Here is a 21,330-nt window from a genome sequence, read left to right as displayed (position 1 = left end):
CGAGGTTAAATTCTCGATGGCTGACGCGCCTTTTCATTCAATCTTGTGAATTGTGTGGTCAATGGTGTGGCAGGTAGAACGTCACATTGACAATGCTGACGGCAACGCGTGTAGTGTAGCTTACTTGTAAGAGGTCAAGCTTCACCCATTTTAATGAGTTCTTACTACTACCACCACTAATATCTGGTCCGATTAATGAATTAATGACAAACAGTTAAATATGCTCAAGCAAATCCTTGAAGGGAATGTATATCCTTGCTAGGAATTATGCCCAAAGAATAGAAAAACAATCACACAGGTGATGTATAATAACAGTATAAAGAGCATTTATTTTTATCATAAATACACAAAAATATTACATTTACACGACTGTTTTTATACAGAATTATTGTGGCATCATGTCTGGAGGACACTCATAACTACATCAAGGAGCTGGAGGGGCTCAGACCAAGGCACTGAATGGTAGGTAACCCATGTGGATTACACGCTCTAGAGCTAACATCAGTGAATAAATTACAGATCAGCTAGATCACTGTTGCTTATTGGACTCAGCCTGCACCCAAGGCACTGGGGTTTTACTACACCTGTGGAGGCCTATCCCACACTCAGCTAATGCCATGTCCTCAATCACCAGTGGAGCAGAGCTCTGAGGGGAGCACCAAATGTGAACACACTCAATGAGAAAGCCTACTTTTAACAGTCGTAAGCATGGCATAACAAGTCATAAGAACTGAACTCAATTTGGAACAGAAGATTTATAACGAATATGCATGCAGTGGTAAACAATGGCTACTCTTTTTAAAATGTTGTGCAATGCTTGTGACAGAGCTAAAGCTAAACTTGTGCTCTGCTCCAGTTCCTGCAAGAACAGCGCTGCACTACCCCCTTTCCCATCTGGCTTCAAAGTCACACCGTAATTTCTGTTTGACATAAATACAGAAAGTAGGCCAACAGCTTTTTAACAGTAGGAGCAGGTTGGCGTTCAAGATTTCTCAGCACCAGTAGAGGCTGTGACTCAAACCAGAGCGAAATGGGTGAGGAATTTACGAAAGAAGGGGTCAGCACATATACACTCCACTCAGTATACATGTAAACATCATTACAGGTGTACTATGGGTATGGCCCAGAGTTTTCCCAGCCATGTGACCAGATCCAGGAAATAATTCAGGCCCATGTACTCACAGACAAAATCCTCCTTAAGGCTAGACTTTCAGTAGCAGAATTACAGAATATGTACATTTTTATAATTAAATGTACAAAATGTATTAAAAGTATAAAAAGTACAGGTATTGAAAGCTAGAAACAAGCTGAAACAAGGTCCCATCAAGCTGAATCTTACAGTCAAACCTAGAGAGGTTCAGCACCAATTCTAAACAGCAGAGGAGAACAGGTCATAGGAAGTGTGTGTTATTTGGGCTGGTGGGACAGAACTAGACAAAGCTACTGAACTGCCTCACCATTGGCTAACCTACTATACTACACATATCTAACATTAAAAATCTGTTTATTAAAAACACAGAGTCCACTTGTGCTTTCACCCTGAACAGACAAGAAAAGCACAGGTATAACAATATGTAATACAAAAGTACAGTACAGCTTTGGGTCATAACTTTGAGAGATTGCCTTAGCAGAGAGAAAGGAAGTGATCGGAAGGTCCAGAGGGTTGAGGTTAATTCTCTTTGAATTCAAAAGTGCACTGACTTTTATATTGGAAAACAAAACTCCTGCATACCTAACCAGTAATCTAAATTCTAAGTTCCATGTCTAATTTCAGTTGCTGAATAGGCTGATATTCAAATGAGATCTACCCCCAATCCTGATTTGCTGGACACCCTGTCACTCATCCTTGTTGTGATGGAAACCATTCCCGTTAGTTATTTCACTGTTGTTTTGGCCATTGGTTTTGTTGTAGGGGTGGGCCCAGGTTTTGGCCTGAAGGACCTTGGGCAGCCTCTTGCCCTTGGTGTAGGCGTGGTACCAGAAGTTGAGGAAGAGGAGGAGGAAGACCAGGCCGTAGAGGCCGATGATGTAGATGAAGATGGGGAACTGGTAGGGACAGTCCTTCATGAAGAAGTACTGCCAGATGTGGGTGGTCACGATCACAAACTGGATCTGAGGACAGACAGAGGAAGGTCATATATTACTTGTTTTGAACATATGAGACCATCCCAAGTGGCCCAGTAGAATCATATCCTTGTCCATAAAAACATATGGGTGGCTTTCTCTTGTATTGGTTCAAATTCAACTCCCCGCTAGTGAAGTAGTGAAGTGCAGTATGTACCAGCTGAATGGTGGTGAGGTACTTCTTCCACCAGAGGTACTTCTGGTAGGCGGGGCCCAGGGCAGACAGGCCATAATAGGAGTACATGATGACATGGACCACACAGTTCAACAGGGCATGGAATGTCCCCTGGCCACCTAGAGGACGAGACAAGCAATTAGCAGTTATGATTTGCTGTTCTATAGGGCAACGCTATCCCTAAATGGGCAGGTTTCTTTGTTCCACTTCCTATAAAAGCTTCTATGGAATACTGACATTTTTCTGGTACAGATCATCATTACATACATCTGGTAATATGCCCATTTGTGAGTAGTTTAATACAGTGATGGGAGTAACTCAAGTTGTTGTCTACTGTACCTGCAGCGAACCGGACCCCAAACCACCAGGTAAAGGGCATGATGGAGTGATGGTAGACATGGAGGAAAGTAATCTGTCCGTTCTTCTTCCTCAGAACAAAGAAAATCTGACAGGAGGGAGTATTCAGCCATTTAACACTGAACAGAACAACAGTGAAACTGACAGAACTGGGAAGGGGATACCTAGTCAGTTGCATAACTGAATGCATTCAACCAAAATGTGTCTTCCGCATTTAACCCAACCCCTCTGAACAAGCGAGACACAGATAGTCAGAAAGTTGTACTCAAGAGAACCAACTTACTGTGTCCAACATCTCTATGAACTTTGACAAGTAGTAGAGCCAACACGTCCCGGCCATCTAAGGAGAGAGAGAGATGAGAGAGGTTATTAGTAACACAGGAATAATTACAATACTTACAGATAAGCAAAACGCGTACCTCTGTATTACTTCTGTCACAGCACTGACCTTTTAAAGTAAAACAAACAATTATTTTCCTGTTTTATATGCATTTCCACAATATGAGGTTGGAATAATATTGTGAAAATTATTATAATGCCCTTTTAGTGTAAGAGCTGTTTAAAAAGACTGGCGGAATACTCAGCCTGTTTTGGTGGGATGGCGGCGACCTAACAGGCCTCACCACACAACTCATGATATTATGCAACACAGGAAACGTGGCCTATGGAATGACCTGCTCTCAATGCTTCTTTGTTCCAACAGCTTGTTAGCATTCTAGAGTCAGTGGCGGATTCCACAGGTGAATTGTTGTTAATGAGAAGAGGGGAACGGCCAGTAGTAGTTCTCTACCTGTCTGTAGCAGGTAGTCACATTCCACAGCTCTTACCCTCACTGCCTGCGGCGAGTCTGAGTAGTCCACTAGGTCACAGTGGAACGTGTAGCCCGTCCCCCAGCCTGACATCACATACTACAGGAAGAGGCAATGAATTAAAAACATACTCCAAATCACAACACACTCGTCGTTGAAAAACATCTCATGCTTATACAAAAGGCTCTGACTATTTTGCGATTATGGTTGTGTTACCGCTGAAAATGTAATGACCAGAAGAAAGTAATTAAGTATGAAATTATGCATCATTGTGATCCTGAAGCATAGCCTTCTTCATATTAACTTGAGAAATCCCAATTGCTTTTTTTTGCCGCTTGCCTCACAAACTGTCCTGCTTGACGAGGCAGTATGAAACTCTAGAGCCTGTCAGAAGTCCATTGAGAAAGAGACCCACCTCATAGCACATGTAGAGGGACAAGGCGACCACGCTGAAGTTGTAGATGATGAGAACTTCTTTGAGGTGGAAGGCCTTGCGTTTCTCCATGAGCCTGGGCCCCAGCCGCGTCACAAAGTAGATGTACGCCACGATTACAATGGTCTGGGGGAGTGGCGATGACATGAGAAACCAGTCTTCGGTCCTGGGGTCTGGACAGCAGAGAAGGGTTGAGTGTATGATTCAATAAAATAAATCAATACATCATGCCATCTAGCCAAGCATTCAACTGAGATGCACCGACAATATGAACATGTTTAAGAGGGTAGGTTAGAGTTGATTCTCATGGCTTGTAATGATGATCAGCGCTATTTCATCAACCCCAGAAGACCAACCTCATCTAGATACACAGCCAGTATCTGTCCGCTTCCACCAAGGAACACATAGGAAGAGAATGTTGCATAATGCTTTCATGCGTTATCCTCTGGCTTCTACTGAAAAAGTATGCTTGCACATTTGCCTTTTTAATACCAAAACTCAAAATATAATCATTGTTGAACAGCAGTTAGTGATGGATCCTCACCTGCATTTTTCATGAAGTTTTCATACCAGAGTCCGACCCTGGTCATTAGATTCCTGAACTCCATGTATCCCGGAGCTCCTGTAGCTGTCCTGGAATAAACACACAGTTCAGAGGTTAAAGGCCCAATGCAGCAGTTTTTTTTATTTATCGCAATATGAAATAATTTCTGGGTAACAGAAAACACAGTAAGGTAAACCGTTTACTTGCTGTGTTTTCAATTAAAATAGTCAAAAATAAACAAAAATGGAGATAAATAGGTTCTCATTGTACCAGGACATATTTACAAAAGTAAAGAAAACACTGCTGATATATCACATAATTAACTCACAAGCAGAAAAGTATGTAAGCAAATTATGAGATGAAATTAAGCATTTTGACAACCACCCGGAGCCTGTCTCTTGCAAAACAGTCATCCACTCAGTAGCACTTTGCCCAAGCGTGTCCGACATCGTACAATCATGTCCGACATCGCTCTACCACCACCTCCTGATTTTACTTTTTTTTAAACATTTTTAGTCATTTAGCAGACGCTCTTATCCAGAGCGACTTACAGGAGCAATTAGGGTTAAGTGCCTTGCTCAAGGGCACAGACAGATTTTTCACCTAGTCGGCGCCGGGATTAGAACCAGCAACCTTTCGGTTACTGGCACAATGCTCTTAACCACTAAGCTACCTGCCGCCCCTGATGAGGACGAACACCCTTGTCTGTCTCTAAAATAAACGTTGTATTTTCTCGGAATGAACGATTCATCCTACCGGATGAAATGTCTTATGTTTACCAAAAGTTCAGGAAATACTACCATTCAAGAACTCGCCTTTGAACCTAAAAAAAAAACACATTGAGGTAAGCCTACTGTTAGCATGCTAGCTAACATTAGCTAACCTAGCTAGCCCACATATGCTAATGCAACAAGCAGTGTTAGTTGATGCTAGCTAATCCTATATACCTAAATAGTTCACTAGCTAGTAGCTACCTACTTTAGCTGGCTAAAATGTGCCCAGATTTGGAAGCTTTGTTAGCTAACGCAATCTAACTAAACTGACACGAGCTAACTAGCTAGCTTGTTACCAAGCTAGCTAACTAGTAGTTTCCGAATCTGGGCACATTTTAGTCAGCTAATGTTAGTCTACCCAAATACCTTTTCTCTAAACACCTGGTCAAGCTAGCTAGCTAACTAATGTTAGCTTTCGGGTGTAAGCTAGCCATTTTATTCCTTGTGTTAGTTGATAGTTGTTCTTACCTAGCTAATTACTGTAGACTTAAGTTATTGACGTAACCTACTAGCTAGATCAATTAACATAGTTCTCTCTCACTTACCTAATGTTTATAGCTTTAAAATTAGGATCCTATACCTTAAGTATTTGGTGATGGTAGTTATGTAGCTAAGTCAGTCTCTCTTTTCCTTTTCTTCTTATTTCAGAGAAAGCATATACACCATCTTAAGAAGTATGGAGAACTGACAGCAAACACACTGAAGAGAAAACATGCCCCCCTCCACCATCAAGCAGAGCACATTACTGAAGACAGTGTTTCAAAAATCCATCAACAAAGCTGTGGTGAAGTATATGGTCCAAGGGCTCCAACCATTCGCTGTTGGAGAGTTTGTCCAGGATCTGCAGCCTAACTCAAAGATCTTATCAAGGCCCACACTGCGCTCCAGGATTGATGAAGCCTATGTCTAGACTGCTGGTCTGCAAGAAGACAGAGCTTCATTGGTGTTACAGCTCACTGAATAGACCCTGACAGTCTCAACAGATGCTCTGCAGCCCTGGCCTGTAAACGGTTGAGAGGATCGCACACCTTTGATGTGTTGGCAAACGTCCTAAATGACATCCATTCGGAGTTTGAAATCCGGGGTAAGATTGTGAGAACAACAGACAACGGCTCTAACTTCTTGAAAGCTTTCCACATTTTTGGAGAAGATGAAAACAACGAGGCAGTGGAAGCAGTGGGTGGTGAAGCAGCTCAGCCAACGAGGCAGTGGAAGCAGTGGGTGGTGAAGCAGCTCAGCCAACGAGGCAGTGGAAGCAGTGGGTGGTGAAGCAGCTCAGCCAGGACAGGAAGACGGTGAAGAGGAACAAGCGGAGTGTGAAGAAGTGGAGTTTGTTGATGTGGCAACGATCCTGAATGAAGATTATGGTTTTGAGTACCAGCTGCCGAAGCACCAGCGCTGTGCTTGCCACCTACTCAACTTAGTATCTACAGTCGATGCCCTGAAAGCAACATCCAGTGAGGCTTACAAAAAAGTGTCCCGTTCAACATTGCCAAGCACTCTGGAACAAATGCGGAAGATCCACACTTGCAGCCGAAACGGTTGAAGATGCTTGCAACCTCCTGCTGCTGCGCCCGAATGCTATAAGGTTCATGTAGAAAGACTCCTGAGGATCGTCAAAGACAAAGGAGAGGCGGCCGTCAAGAGTTCTCTGCACAGACTTCGAGGTTCCAATGTAAGTAAGGAATACGTATTATTTTGTCATAATTTAAGGTCTTGAATGTTGTCTAAATCTGTTGCAGTGTTTCCTGACCCTTTGCTTGGGGACTAATAACGGTTTCACATGTTGTAGCCATACACTATCATTGATCCATTTGGTCAACTACTCATCCAGCCATTGATTACTGTAGTTAAATCAGGTGAAATGATTAGTGGTCCCTTTGTATAGGGTTAGGAAATAGTATTATTATTTTTTTCATATGTTCAATCCAGCTGAACTCGCCTTCCACACAGAGTATGCTGCCACCATGAGCCCAGATGCAAAGGCCATCAACATCCTGCAGGCAGAAACCAATGTCCAGATGGGGTGGCTACTTCCAACTATCAACCTGCTGTACTGTAAGCCTCCGGTGGATGCGCTACAACTGGGACTGAAGAAGCGCTTCAGCCACGTTTCACGACCCTGAGCTGATCGCAGCTGCAATCCTTCTCCCCAAATTCAAAACAACGTGGACAAAGGATGACGCCACCATTAACCACAAGACAATGTGGTTAATTAACAGTATTTTATTATTCATAAACAACTGTGTATAGTGGACATTGACACTTCATAGATTTGAGAACCACCCATTTAAACTACAATCCTGACTTTGTGGTTCAGTCCAATGGGTAGCCTACTTAGCCCTGTTGCTTGGTTCACATGGGATGGGGATGGATTAATGTAGGCTCATAACGGCATGATTTCTATTGTCATCTTCCTTGTATTTCAGGAATGGACTACATCAAGGACCACCTCAAAGAACCCTTGCTGCAGCTAGGTGATGGCACCAATTCATCAGATGAGGACTTCTTCTCTGTGATGAAGACGTCTCAAGCAAAAGAAAGCTCCAAAACAGCTGGACGGATACCTGGCCTGTTCAGCTGATCATATGGAGTTGCTCAAGTCCTTCCCGGCAGTCTGTAAGCTGTCTCTGAGGCTAAACACACCCTTACCTGCATCAGCTGCATGTGAAAGGCTGTTCAGCATTGCAGGACTTGTTTTCAGCCCCAGGAGAGCAAGGCTGGATTCCAGAAACGTTGAAAACCAGCTTTTACTGAAGATGAAACATAAATTCTTCAACTTCAAGTAATGACATGGATGCCTTATGCGTTTTGTTAATTTATGTTTAAAATTCACAAGTTATAGGGGTCCTTATTACAAAGGCATGACCTGACACACTGATTTCAACTACAGTTCTATCAGTGGTGATATGGTATCCACAAGTTCATCTGACTCTGGGGAAGTAGATAAAGGGCCTCATTTAAACTGTCATCAAATGGACATCATGTCCTAGATAATCCATTTGCCTCTAATATACACTGCCCTTCAAAAGTTTGGGGTCACTTAGACATTTCCTTGTTTTTGAAAGAAAATAATTTTTTTTTGTCCATTATAATAACATCACATTTATCAGAAACACAGTGTAGACATTGTTAATGTTGTAAATGGCTATTGTAGCTGGAAATGGCTGATTTGTAATGGAATATCTACATAGGCGTACAGAGGCCCATTATTAGCAACCATCAGTCCTGTGTTCCAATGGCATGTTGTGTTTGCTAATCTAAGTTTATCATTTTAAAAGGCTAATTGAACATTAGAAAACCCTTTTGCAATTATGTTAGCACAGCTGAAAACTGTTGTGCTGATTAAAGAAGCAATAAACTGGCCTCCATGAGACTAGTTGAGTATCTGGAGCATCAGCAATTGTGGGTTCGATTACAGGCTCAAAATGGCCAGAAACAAATAACTTTCTTCTGAAACTCGTCAGTCTATTCTTGTTCTGAGAAATGAAGGCTATTCTATGCGTGAAATTGCCAACGGTGTGTACTACTCCCTTCACAGAACAGCGCAAACTGGCTCTAACCAGAAAAGAAAGAGGAGTGGGAGGCCCCGGTGCACAACTTAGCAAGAGGACAAATACATTCAAGTGTCTAGTTTGAGAAACAGCCTCACAGGTCCTCAACTGGCAGCTTCATTAAATAATACCCGCAAAACACCAGTCTCAACGTCAACAGTGAAGAGGCGACTCCGGGATGCTGACCTTCTAGGCAGAGTTGCAAAGAAAAAGCCATATCTCAGACTGCCCATCTTTATCTTTTATTTTTATTGGCCCTACCTTCAAAGTGCCTCTTGCTTGACATCATGTGAAAATCAAAAGAAAATCAGCCAAGACCTCAGAAAAACAATTGTAGACCTCCACAAGTCTGGTTCATCCTTGGGAGCAATTTCCAAACGCCTGAAGGTACCACGTTCATCTGTACAAACAATAGTACGCAAGCATAAACACCATGGGACCACGCATCCGTCATACCGCTCAGGAAGGAGACTCGTTCTGTCTCCTAGAGATGAACGTACTTTGGTGCGAAAAGTGCAAATCAATACCAGAACAACAGCAAAGGACCTTGTGAAGATGCTGGAGGAAACAGTTACAAAAGTATCTATATCCACAGTAAAACGAGTCCTATATATATATATATATATATATATATATATATATATATATATATATCGACATAACCTGAAAGGCCGCTCAGCAAGGAAGAAGCCACTGCTCCAAAACCGCCATAAAAAAGCCAGACTACGGTTTGCAATTGCACATGGGGACAAAAGACCATACTTTTTGGAGAAATGTCCTCTGGTGTGATGAAACAAAAATATAACTGTTTGGCCATAATGACCATCGTTATGTTTGGAGGAAAAAGGTGGTATCTTGCAAGCCGAAGAACACCATCCCAACCGCGAAGCACGGGGGTGGCAGCATCATGCTGTGTGGGTGCTTTGCTGCAGGAGGGACTGGTGCACTTCACAAAATAGATGGCATCATGAGGAAGGTAAATTAGGTGGATATATTAGTCAGGAAGTTAAAGCTTGGTCACAAATGAGTCTTCGAAATGGACAATGACCCCAAGCATACTTCCAAAGTTGTGGCAAAATGGCTTAAGGACAACATAGTCAAGGTATTGGAGTGGCCATCACAAAGCCCTGACCTCAATCCTATAGAAAATGTGTGGGCAGAACTGAAAAAGCGTGTGCGAGCAAGGAGGCCTACAAACCTGACTCAGTTACACCAGCTCTGTCAGGAGGAATGGGCCAAAATTCACCCTACCTATTGTGGGAAGCTTGTGGAAGTCTACCTGAAACGTTTGACCCAAGTTAAACAATTTAAAGGCAATGCTACCTAATACTAATTGAGTCTATGTAAACTTCTGACCCACTGGGAATGTGATGAAATAAATAAAAGCTGAAATAAATCATTCCCTCTACTATTATTCATTCTTAAAATAAAGTGGTGATCCTAACTGACCTAAGACAGGGACCTTTTACTAGGATTAAATGTCAGGAATTGTGAAAAACTGAGTTTGGCTAAGGTGTATGTAAACTTCCGACTTCAACTGTATTTCCACTCAACATTTTGTCTTCTCATTCAAGATGGCCTGCTTTCTAAATATCAATATACCATTCCCAAGACAACATGCCTGTTGCTAGGTGGGAGGGAAAGGTTACACACATTAGATTTTAGACATTTAGCAAACGCTCTTATCCAGACAGACTTTTCACCTAGTTGGCTCTGGGATTCAAACCAGCTACCTTTCGGTTACTGGCTCACCGCTCTTAACCACTAGGCTACAGACCATAAGGACCAAAACTGGATCGGTCAATTAAAATTGTATTGGTCGCGTACAAATATTTTGCAGATGTTATTGCGGGTGTGGCAAAATGCTTATGTTCTTAGCTCCAACAGTGCAGTAATAGCTAACAATACACGCAAATCCCAAGAATGTAATGAAAGGAATTAAGAAATATTAGAACGAGCAATGTCTGAGTATAAATATGTATATGATGGTGTGTATAGACAGTATATTAATAGAAAAAGGTGTGTACAGCAGTAGTTCTATAGGATGAGCCTTGACTAGAATCCAGTATATACATATGAAGTGGGTAAATCAAGGATAGGTCCCTCCCTGTTAATGGGTAAGGATAAAAGGCATGCATTTACAGAGATAACAGCTACATGCGGCGAGCATTACTATCCTGTCACCATCTCTCCATTCAATAAAACCACAGCCTGAAGAAACAGAATGCCAAGCCAGGGAACAAAGCTGCATTGTATAACAATTAGGCCAACACTCAACACAACTGGATTGACATGTACACCAAACAGTCTACTGCAAACTAAACGAGTAGATAGCTAAGCCATCATGCCATACATCTCAAGCAGGAGAGGATGGTTCATTTTATAAACCATGAGATACAATGCTCTTCAAGATTCAGCATAACATGTAGGCCTAAGTAATAGATAATAAAAAAAGCCAACATTTAGACAACCACGTGAAGCGGTCACTTTAAATTCCTAGAGGGGGAGGGATTTTTTAATAGGAACTTCAGTATTCTTGATATTCCCTAGTACGGGAAATTCCTTCCAGGCCATTCAAATTAATCTGATTTCTGCAAATAAGAGGTGCATCACTGTGTCAATAAGAGAAGACAAACTGAACCCATCACTGGGGACACCAAGAAACCTAACAATTCTAAAGAGCCACACAATGCAAGATCACCAAATCAGCCTGAAACTACACATTCAGTCCTTTGGAAGTATTTGACTTAAAAGTATTCCAAAATACCAACAAACACTCAACTCATTTACTGAATACAGTATTGTGCGCTGCATGTACAGAATAGACTTATCTCCAACTCAAACCTGTAAATCAACATCACAGTATACAAGGTAGTTATGAAATCTTGGATACACAGTGTTATCTGGCAAAGCCTACCGTGTGAAACTTCACTAAGATAAAGTAAGCTTTAACAATCAAATGCTGTCTGACTGGTTTAAGGGAACAGTGTAGAAAAAGGGGAAAGGGCGCAGCTCATAACCCAGGGCCTTCTCACCCAAGCAAGGGGATGCGTGGAACATTCAAAACTAGATTTCCCTTGATAACTTAGATCAGAGTACAAGTAAGTCTACAGGATATGCCTGAACTGGCTTTAAGTGTTCAAGCACCGAGTTTACCTGTATAAAAACTCAAATCATTGGAGTTGAGCGGAGGGCAAATAATGTTACTACCGCAAACAGAATAGATCCGAACGCTGAACACACAATATGTAAATCATTACCTAAATGGCAAAAGATCTTAACATAATCAAATACACGACATGACCATAAGTATGTGGAGCATTAATATGGAGTTGGTCCCCCTCTTTGCTGCTATAACAGACTCCGCTCTTTTGGGAGAGGGCCACTAGATGTTGGAACATTGCTGTGGGGACTTGCTTCCATTCAGCCACAAGAGCATTAGAGGTTGGGCACTGATGTTGGGCGATTAGGCCTGCCTCGCAGTCGGCGTTCCAATTCATGCCAAAGATGTTCGATAGGGTTGAGGTCAAGGCTCTGTGCTGGCCAGTCAAGTTCTTCCACACCGATCTCGACAAACCATTTCTGTATGGACCTCACTTTGTGCACGGGGGCATTGTCATGCTGAAACAGGAAAGGGCCTTCCCTAAACTGTTGCCACAAAGTTGGAAGCACAGAATCGTCTAGAATGTCATTTTTTGCTATAGCGTTACGATTTCCCTTCACTGGAACTGAGCCTGAACCATCCGCCAAAACCAGAATTGTCCGTCGGACTGCCAGATGGTGAAGCGTGATTCATCACTCCAGAGAACGAGTTTCCACTGCTACAGAGTCCAATATCGGTGAGCTTTACACCACTCCAGCCGAAGCTTGGCATTGCGCATGGTGATCTTAGGCTTTTGCGGCTGCTCGGCCATGAAAACATGAAGCTCCCGGCGAACAGTTCTTGTGCTGACGTAGCTTCCATTGGCAGTTTGGAACTCGGTAGTGAGTGTTGCGACTGAGGACAGACAATTTTTACACACTACGCGCTTCAGCACTCAGCGATCCCATTCTGTGAGCTTGTGTGGCCTACCACATTGCGGCTGAGCCGTTGTTGCTCCTAGACGTTTCTACTTCACAATAACAGCACTTACAGTTGACCGGGGCAGCTCTAGCAGGGCAGAAATTTGACAAACTGACTTGTTGGAAAGGTGGCATCCTGTGCCACGTTGAAAGTCACTGAGCTTTAAGTAAGACCATTCTACTGCCAATGTTTGTCTATGGAGATTGCATGGCGGTGTGCTCGATTTTATACACCCGTCAGCAACAGGTGTGGCTGAAATAGCCGAATCCACTCATTTGAAGGGGTGTCCACATACTTTAGTATATACAGTGCATTCGGAATGTATTCAGACCCCTTGACTTTTTCCACATTTTATGTTACAGCCTTATTCTAAAATTGATTTTTGTATGTCCTCAATCTACAAACAATACCCCATAATGACAAAGCAAAAACTGGTTTTTAGATATTTTGGCAAATGTTTAAAATAAAATGGAAATATTACATTTACATAAGTATTCAGACCCTTTACTCAGTACTTTGTTGAAGCACCTTTGGCAGCGATTACAGCCTTGAGACTTCTTGGGTATGACGCTACAAGCTTGGCACACCTTCTCTGCAGATCCTCTCAAGCTCTGTCAGGTTGGATGGGGAGCGTCGCTGCACAGCTATTTTCAGGTCTCCCAGAGATGTTCGATAGGGTTCAAGTCTGGGCTCTGGCTGGGCCACTCAGAGACTTGTACCGAAGCCACTCCTGCATTGTCTTGGCTGTGTGCTTAAGGTCGTTGGCCTGTTGGAAGGTGAACCTTCGCCCCAGTCTGAGGTCCTGAGCGCTCTTGAGTAGGTTTTCATCAAGGATCTCTCTGTACTTCGCTCTGTTCATCTTTCCCTCGATCCTGACTAGTCTCCCAGTCCCTGCCGTTGAAAAACATCCCCACAGCATGATGCTGCCACCACCATGCTTCACCGTAGGGATGGTGCCAGGTTTCCTCCAGATGTGACGCTTGGCATTCAGGCTAAAGAGTTCAATCTTGGTTTCATCAGACCAGAGAATCTTGTTTCCCATGGTCTGAGTCCTTTAGGTGCCTTTGGCTAACTCCAAGCGGGCTGTCATGTGCCTTTTACTGAGGAGTGGCTTCCGTTTGGCCACTCTACAATAAAGGCCTGATTGGTGGAGTGCTGCAGAGATGGTTGTCCTTCTGGAAGGTTCTCCCATCTGCACAGAGGAACTCTGGAGCTCTGTCAGAGTGACCATCGGGTTCTTGATCACCTCCCTGACCAAGGCCCTTCTCCACCGATTGCTCAGTTTGGCCGGGTGGCCAGCTCTAGGAAGAGTCTTGGTGGTTCCAAACGTCTTCTATTTAAGAATGATGGAGGCCACTGTGTTCTTGGGGACCTTCAATGTTGCAGAAATGTTTGGTACCCTTCCCCAGATCTGTGCCTCAACAAAATTGTGTCTCAGAGCTCTACGGACAATTCCTTCGACCACATGGCTTGGTTTTTGCTCTGACGTGCACTGTCGACTGTGGGAACTTATATAGACGTGTGTGCCTTTCCAAATCGTGTCCAATCAATTGAATTTACCACAGGTGGACTCCAATCAAGTTGTAGAAACATCTCAAGGATGATCAAGGGAAACAGGATGTACCCGAGTTCAATTTCGAGTCTCATAGCAAAGGGTCTGAATACTTATGTAAATAAGGTTTTAAAAAAAAACTTTTTGCTTTGTCATTATGGGGTATTGTGTGTAGATTTGAGGATTATTTATTTAATCAATTTTAGAATAAGGCTGTAACGTAACAAAATTTGGAAAAAGTCAAGGGGTCTGAATACTTTTCCGAATGCACTGTAGTAGGTGATTACTTGACATAAGACACCATGCCTTATTAAAGGGAAATTTGCATGACCTGACTTGTAAAGTGCCATGTGTAGATCCACATAGTGCATTGACACCACACAATAGGATAGCACTAAAGTCTGAGTCATTCAAAACCTTGGTTGACATGGTGACACCATTAGACGCACACATACACACGCTTTGACATGTTCGTTTCAGTTTATGCAACTCTGACACACCTTTCCTGTCTGACAGCTCCCACACTGATGAAGCCATCAAACATACCCAATTAAACTACAGTAGTTCAAATACACAAATGACTACGTCATGGCTGAGAAACACCTTGACTTCTACTGAGCGAAGAAGTTGAAGACCACTCAGAACAGATTTACCATGAGTGCGAGATCTGAATACAGGACTGGGTTGGTGAAAGGGGGAACACTTACTTTCACCTCTCCAGACATGTAAAATCAGTGATTACCTCAAGGGAGAATGCATTTCTTAAGTATTACAATTGGGCCCAGAAGAGCCCATAAATTAGGCTACACAGAAAGGAATTCGGTCAGTCATCCCGGTAGTAACTCATCAGTCAAGACTCAGCGCACATCACCCACATCACCCCCCCAGTTCACGAGGCGCGCAACAGGTTCGACAAGGTAAAGGTCACCTCCACAATTATTGCCACCCTTGATAAAGATGAGCAACAAATACTGTATAAAATACAAATATTGCGCTATAGTGTATGCTCACAAAAATTGAAAATTGTATTCTTTTATACTAATACAATTGCTCAGATAACTATTTTTTTAAACAAGTAATATATATATTTCCTTAAAAAGATAGGTGTCAATTATTGGCACCCCGAAAGATTCTTATTAATAAAATCAAACAAAATAAAATCTGCATTAACATTCTACTTTAAGTTCTTCTCAGCTTAAAGGAAAATCCCACTCAAAAACTACACTACATGACCAAAAGTATGTGGATACCTGCTTGTCGACCATCTCATTCCAAAAATCATAGGCATTAATATGAAGTTGGTCCCCCCCTTTGCTGCTATAACAGCCTCCACTCTTCTGGGAATGCTTTCCACTAGATGTTGGAACATTGCTGCGGGGACTTGCTTCCATTCAGCCAGAAGAGCATTATTGAGGTCGGACACTGATGTTGGGCGATTAGGCCTGGCTCGCAGTCGGCGTTCCAATTCATCCCAAAGGTGTTCGATGGGGTTGGGGTTGAGGTCAGGGCTCTGTGCCGGCCAGTCAAGTTCTTCCACATCGATCTCGACAAACCATTTCTCTATGGACCTCGCTTTGTGCACGGGGGCATTGTCATGCTGAAACAGGAAAGGGCCTTCCCCAAACTGTTGCCACAAAGTTGGAAGCACAGAATCGTCTAGAATGTCATTGTATGCTGTAGGGTTAAGATTTCCCTTCACTGGAACTAAGGGACCTAGCCCAAACCATGAAAAACAACCCCAGACCATTATTCCTCCTCCACCAAACTTTACAGTTGGCACTATGCATTGGGGCAAGTAGCGTTCTCCTGGCATCCGCCAAAACCAGAATTGTCCGTCGGACTGCCAGATGGTGAAGCGTGATTCATCACTCCAGAGAACGAGTTTCCACTGCTCCAGAGTCCAATGGCGGCGAGCTTTACACCACTCCAGCCGACGCTTGGCATTGCACATGGTGATCTTAGGCTTGTGTGCGGCTGCTCGGCCATGGAAACCCATTTCATGTAGCTCCCGATGAACAGTTCTTGTGCTGACGTTGCTTCCACTACTCTGTAGTGAGTATTGCAACCGAGGACAGACGATTTTACGCGCTACGCACTTAAGCACTCGGTGGTCCCGTTCTGTGAGCTTGTGTGGCCTAACACTTTACGGCTGAGCCGTTGTTGCTCCTAGACGTTTGAGGCAGCTCTAGCAGGGCAGAACTGACTTGTTGGAAAGGTGGCATCCTATGACGTGCCACGTTGAAAGTAACTGAGCTCTTCAGTACGGGCCATTCTACTGCCAATGTTTGTCTATGGCGATTGCATGGCTGTGTGCTAAATTTGATACACCTGTTAGCATGGGTGTGGTTGAAATAGCCAAATCCACTAATTTGAAGGTCTGTCCACATACTTTTGGCGATGTAGTGTAGCACGGCTAACAGCTGTATCCAGGCACTCCGCATTGCGTCGTGCTTAAGAACAGCCCTTAGCCATGGTATATTGGCCATATACCACACCCCCTCGTGCCTTATTTCTTAAATATACCACTTACCAATTAATACGTTTAAAACCACTGGAACAGCGGTAAACTTGCCTGGTAGAGAACAAATGTATCTTGTCCCCACGCACATTGAGGAAGATGGTTCCGAAGGAAAATACAATTCCAAGGGACACAGTTGGAGAATCACAGAACTTGGTCACATCTTGGGGTAACCAAATATGTTAATCTACAATTAGATGCCACCTGCCAATAGGCTCTTTGGAAAGGTTGCCAGAAAAAAAGCCTTTGTTGAGAGGAACCAACAAAGGTAAACGCATGTAGTTTGTTAAACAGCATTGGCACTTGAATTGGAACCAGGTGCTATGGACATATGAGACTAAAATATAGGTATTTGGGGGTAATATCATCCATAAACTGAAGGATATCAAGAATCTGGGAAGATTCTGTATGGAGGAACGGTATTATATATGACCCATCCGAATGTGTTCTCCAATATCATAACATATTATAGAAAAAGGCTGTGCCATTTCCCTTACAAGGGGAGGGTGCACAAAATATTGAAAAATAAACAGGGCTACCAAGAATTGACACCCATCTTTTTGGGAGAAAATGATTACTTTAAAATAGTTCTCTGAACATTTGTATTAGTAAGTCTATAAAATAATTGTCATTGTTTGGAGCATACAATATAGCTCGGCATTTCTATTATAAGCCTACAGTCTTTTTGCTAATCTTTATCAAGGGTGCCAATAATTTGAGGTGACTCCTCTGGAGGATAAATTTCAGTGGTAGTCATAACAAAGTAGCTAAAGGGCGGATATATAGTCTCCATTTGTTTCTGCACTAGACATTTAAAAAAATGCGCAACTAGTCACTAGACAGTAAGGTAAAACTAACAACAGGCGCAACACCTGAATTATAAAATTGACCGGTCGGTTCAGGGAGAAAATAGCAATATAAAAGGCCCACCACTGATCATTTTGAATAACCTTAACGTTTATCAAGCTCCTAATTTCCCTAAAGTACCACAGCAATGTGTTGTGATGTGAGAATTACGAGAAATACTCTCGACATTCCATATCAAAGAAGTTAGGGAAGCGAGATTATAAAAGTATTTAACTTACTTGTAAAATAAGTGTTCTCCCTTATCGCCGGCCCCTGAAGACCAGGTTTGATTCAACAGCCGATTCAAAGGCACGAGACCTGATGAAAACAGGAATCTTTCAGCAGCACAGAATAGGCATCGTAACAGTTGAAAACAGAACACGGACTTCAAACAAATCCCTTCAACCTCAGTTTACACTTGAGAGAAAATGCCGGACAACGTGTGACAACCACATCAAAAAAAAAAGGGAGGCGTTTAGCCTACGTTTATATTTTTTTTATTTGTATTTATTTAACTAGGCAAGTCAGTTAAGAACAAATTCTTATTTACAATGACGGCCTACCAAAAGACAAAAAGGCCTCCTGCGGGGACGGGGGCTGGGATTTAAAAAATATAAATATAGGACTAAACACACATCACCATAAAGAGAGACCTAAGACAACAACATAGCATGGTAGCAACACACGACAACACAGTAAGGTAACAACCCAACATGAAAACAACATGGTACGTTAGCAACACATGGTAGCAGTACAAGACATGGTACACACATTATTGGGCACAGACAACAGCACATAGGGCAAGAAGGTAGAGACAACAATATATCACGCGAATCAGCCACAACTGTCAGTAAGTGTCTCCATGATTGAGTCTTTGAATGAAGAGATGGAGATAAAACTGTCCAGTTTGAGTGTTTTTTGCAGCTTGTTAATGACACTTTTATCCTGCTGAGACTGCGTAGACAAGGCAGAAGTTATTATTCAGTGTATGAATAATCTAGCAACACATAATGTGGCATAGGCTACCGTAACATAATTCACAAACCTCCAATATTGTGAGAGAAGTATCCTAATACTCGGTCTTACGTTACTCCTCCGCCTCGCCTGTGGCGCAGCTGTAAGCAATTGACGAAAGGTGTGTCAAACTCAATTTGCAGAGTCCCGAAGTCCCTTCCCTACTGTGCAACTGCTGTGCAATGAGGGAGCTCTGTTAACCTGAACCGCGGGGCACCGGTCTATGGCCCTTGACGTGAACGGGCAAAAGCAGTGAGGGAGGAACGCTCTTTTGCGCCGCTCGGTCATATTGTCAAGATGGCAGCATAGTGCATATCGTCCAGAAACATAAAACATCAATTTTCCATAAAATGTGTTTGAATTTTCTAATTCGTTTTCATTGGGAGGCAGATCAAGAGTGTTCATCAAAAGCAATGGCTTTTGTATGTGAAAACAGAATCCTACATATTACTCCAAGTGTTTAATATCGTAGACTACGTCACTTTTGTTTTGAGTCGACTTCGCCATTAGCCAGAACAAGAAAGACGACTCATGCCCGGGAGGCAGCCCAGTTCCAAAACAAATGCAATCACTTTCACCCGTTGTAAACTCCTCTCTTCGGGGTAAACTTGGCCAGATAATCGAATCCCTTAATTGATGGGAAAGGAGGGCGGAGACTCAGCCTGACGTTGGCTTTATTCTAGAAACGTCGACGAAACGGATTGGCCATGTCCTAATTTATCACAAGAAGGTCCAAGAAAAAGGAAGAATACATTCAAACTAGACGTTATCAATGAGAGGATTCTTAATCTGGCACGAGCTCCTGGGTAGGCGACGTTTGCACCAGGTGAAAAGTGATTTAGGAACCGGTCTGCCTCCTAGGCATGAGCTGGGTGTCTCGTTCTGTCTGACGGCGAAATTGGCTAAAATCAAAATATATTTGAGATTCTTCAAATAGCCACCCTTTGCCTTGATGACAGCTTTGCACACTCTTGGCATTCTCTCAACCAGCTTCATGAGGTAGTCACCTGGAATGCATTTCAATTAACAGGTGTGCCTTCTTAAAAGTTAGTTTGTGGAATTTCTTAACTTCTTAATGTGTTTGAGCCAATCAGTTGTGTTGTGACAAGGTAGACAGAAGATAGCCCTATTTGGTAAAATACCAACTCCATATTATGGCAAGAACAGCTCAAATAAGCAAAGAGAAACGACAGTCCATCATTACTTTAAGACATGAAGGTCAGTCAATACGGAACATTTCAAGAACTTTGAACGTTTCTTCAAGTGCAGTCGCAAAAACTATCAAGCGCTATGATGAAACTGGCTCTCATGAGGACCGCCACAGAAATGGAAGACCCAGAGTTACCTCTGCTGCAGAGGATAAGTTCATTAGAGTTACCAGCCTCAGAAATTGCAGCCCAAATAAATGCTTCACAGAGTTCAAGTAACAGACACATCTCAACATCAACTGTTCAGAGGGGACTGTGTGAATCAGGCCTTCATGGTCGAATTGCTGCAAAGAAACTACTACTAAAGGACACCAATAATAAGAAGAGACCTGCTTGGGCCAAGAAACACAAGCAATGGACATGGTGGAAATTTGTCCTTTGGTCTGGAGTCCAAATTAGACATTTTTGGTTCCAACCGTGTGAATGGATGATCTCCGCATGTGTAGTTCCCACCGTAAAGCATGGAGGAGGAGGTGTTATGGTGTTGGGGTACTTTGCTGGTGACAATGTCTGTGATTTATTTAGAATTCAAGGCACACTTAACCAGCATGGCTACCACAGCATTCTGCAGCGATAAGCCATCCCATCTGGTTTGGGTTTAGTGGAACTATCATTTGTTTTTCAACAGGACAATGACCCAACACACCTCCAGGCTGTGTAAGGGCTATTTTACCAAGAAGGAGAGTGATGGAGTGCTGCATCAGATGACCTGGCCTCCACAATCCCCTGACCTCAACCCAATTGAGATGGTTTGGGATAAGTCGGACCGCAGAGTGAAGGAAAAGCAGCCAACAAGTGCTCCGCATATGTGGGAACTTCTTCAAGACTGTTGGAAAAGCATTCCAGGTGAAGCTGATTGAGAGAATGCCAAGAGTGTGCAAAGCTGTTGAGGCAAAGGGTAGCTACTTTGAAGAATCTCAAATATAAAATATATTTTGATTTGTTTAACCCATTTTTAGTTACTACATGATTCCATATGCGTTATTTCATAGTTTTGATGTCTTCACTATTATTCTACAATGTAAAAATAAAGAAAAACCTTTGAATGAGTAGGTGTGTCCAAACTTTTGACTGGTTATGTATGTACAGTTGAAGTCGGAAGTTTACATACACATTAGCCAAATACATTTAAACTCAGTTTTTCACAATTCCTGACATTTAATCCTAGTAAAAATTCCCTGTCTTAGGTCAGTTAGGATCACCATTTTATTTTAAGAATGTGAAATGTCAGAATAATACTAGAGAGAATGATTTATTTCAGCTTTTATTTATTTCATCACATTCCCAGTGGGTCAGAAGTTTACTTACACTCAATTAGTATTTGGTAGCATTGCCTTTAAATTGTTTAACTTGGGTCAAA

At 42.6% G+C, this 21,330-nt stretch overlaps 1 protein-coding gene across 2 annotated transcripts; it reads right to left on the bottom strand.

The window, feature by feature from the left end:
* Positions 1 to 304: 304 nt before the first annotated feature.
* On the bottom strand, positions 305 to 19,699 carry LOC121581856 (elongation of very long chain fatty acids protein 7). Of its 2 annotated transcripts, XM_041897231.2 has the most exons (9): positions 18,794 to 19,699; positions 17,988 to 18,066; positions 4,443 to 4,531; positions 3,881 to 4,071; positions 3,484 to 3,564; positions 2,940 to 2,996; positions 2,639 to 2,744; positions 2,282 to 2,418; positions 305 to 2,112 (listed from the first exon to the last, which is right to left on the bottom strand). In XM_041897231.2, the coding sequence occupies exons 3-9, from the start codon at positions 4,504 to 4,506 to the stop codon at positions 1,837 to 1,839; spliced, it is 912 nt and encodes a 303-aa protein (XP_041753165.1). In that variant the 5' UTR covers positions 4,507 to 4,531; positions 17,988 to 18,066; positions 18,794 to 19,699; the 3' UTR covers positions 305 to 1,836. The 2 variants fall into 2 exon arrangements, with proteins under 2 accessions (XP_041753165.1, XP_041753166.1); XM_041897232.2 differs by lacking the exon at positions 17,988 to 18,066.
* Positions 19,700 to 21,330: the final 1,631 nt, after the last annotated feature.

This window comes from Coregonus clupeaformis, chromosome 18 (assembly GCF_020615455.1).
Source record: "Coregonus clupeaformis isolate EN_2021a chromosome 18, ASM2061545v1, whole genome shotgun sequence".
Classification (NCBI taxonomy): domain Eukaryota; kingdom Metazoa; phylum Chordata; class Actinopteri; order Salmoniformes; family Salmonidae; genus Coregonus; species Coregonus clupeaformis.
The sequence above is the reverse complement of the archived record's forward strand: the minus strand, read 5'-3'. Positions and strand labels throughout refer to the sequence as shown.

What these genes read in the sequence shown, in the direction of transcription:
- LOC121581856 (XM_041897231.2), bottom strand. Translation starts at nt 4,506, where the DNA reads ATGGAGTTCAGGAATCTAATGACCAGGGTCGGACTCTGGTATGAAAAC. An exon ending in CCCTCTACATGTGCTATGAG is followed by an intron (nt 3,565 to 3,880) that starts GTGGGTCTCTTT and finishes CTCTTCCTGTAG; the next exon opens with TATGTGATGTCAGGCTGGGG. An exon ending in ACTCGCCGCAGGCAGTGAGG is followed by an intron (nt 2,997 to 3,483) that starts GTAAGAGCTGTG and finishes CTCTCTCCTTAG; the next exon opens with ATGGCCGGGACGTGTTGGCT.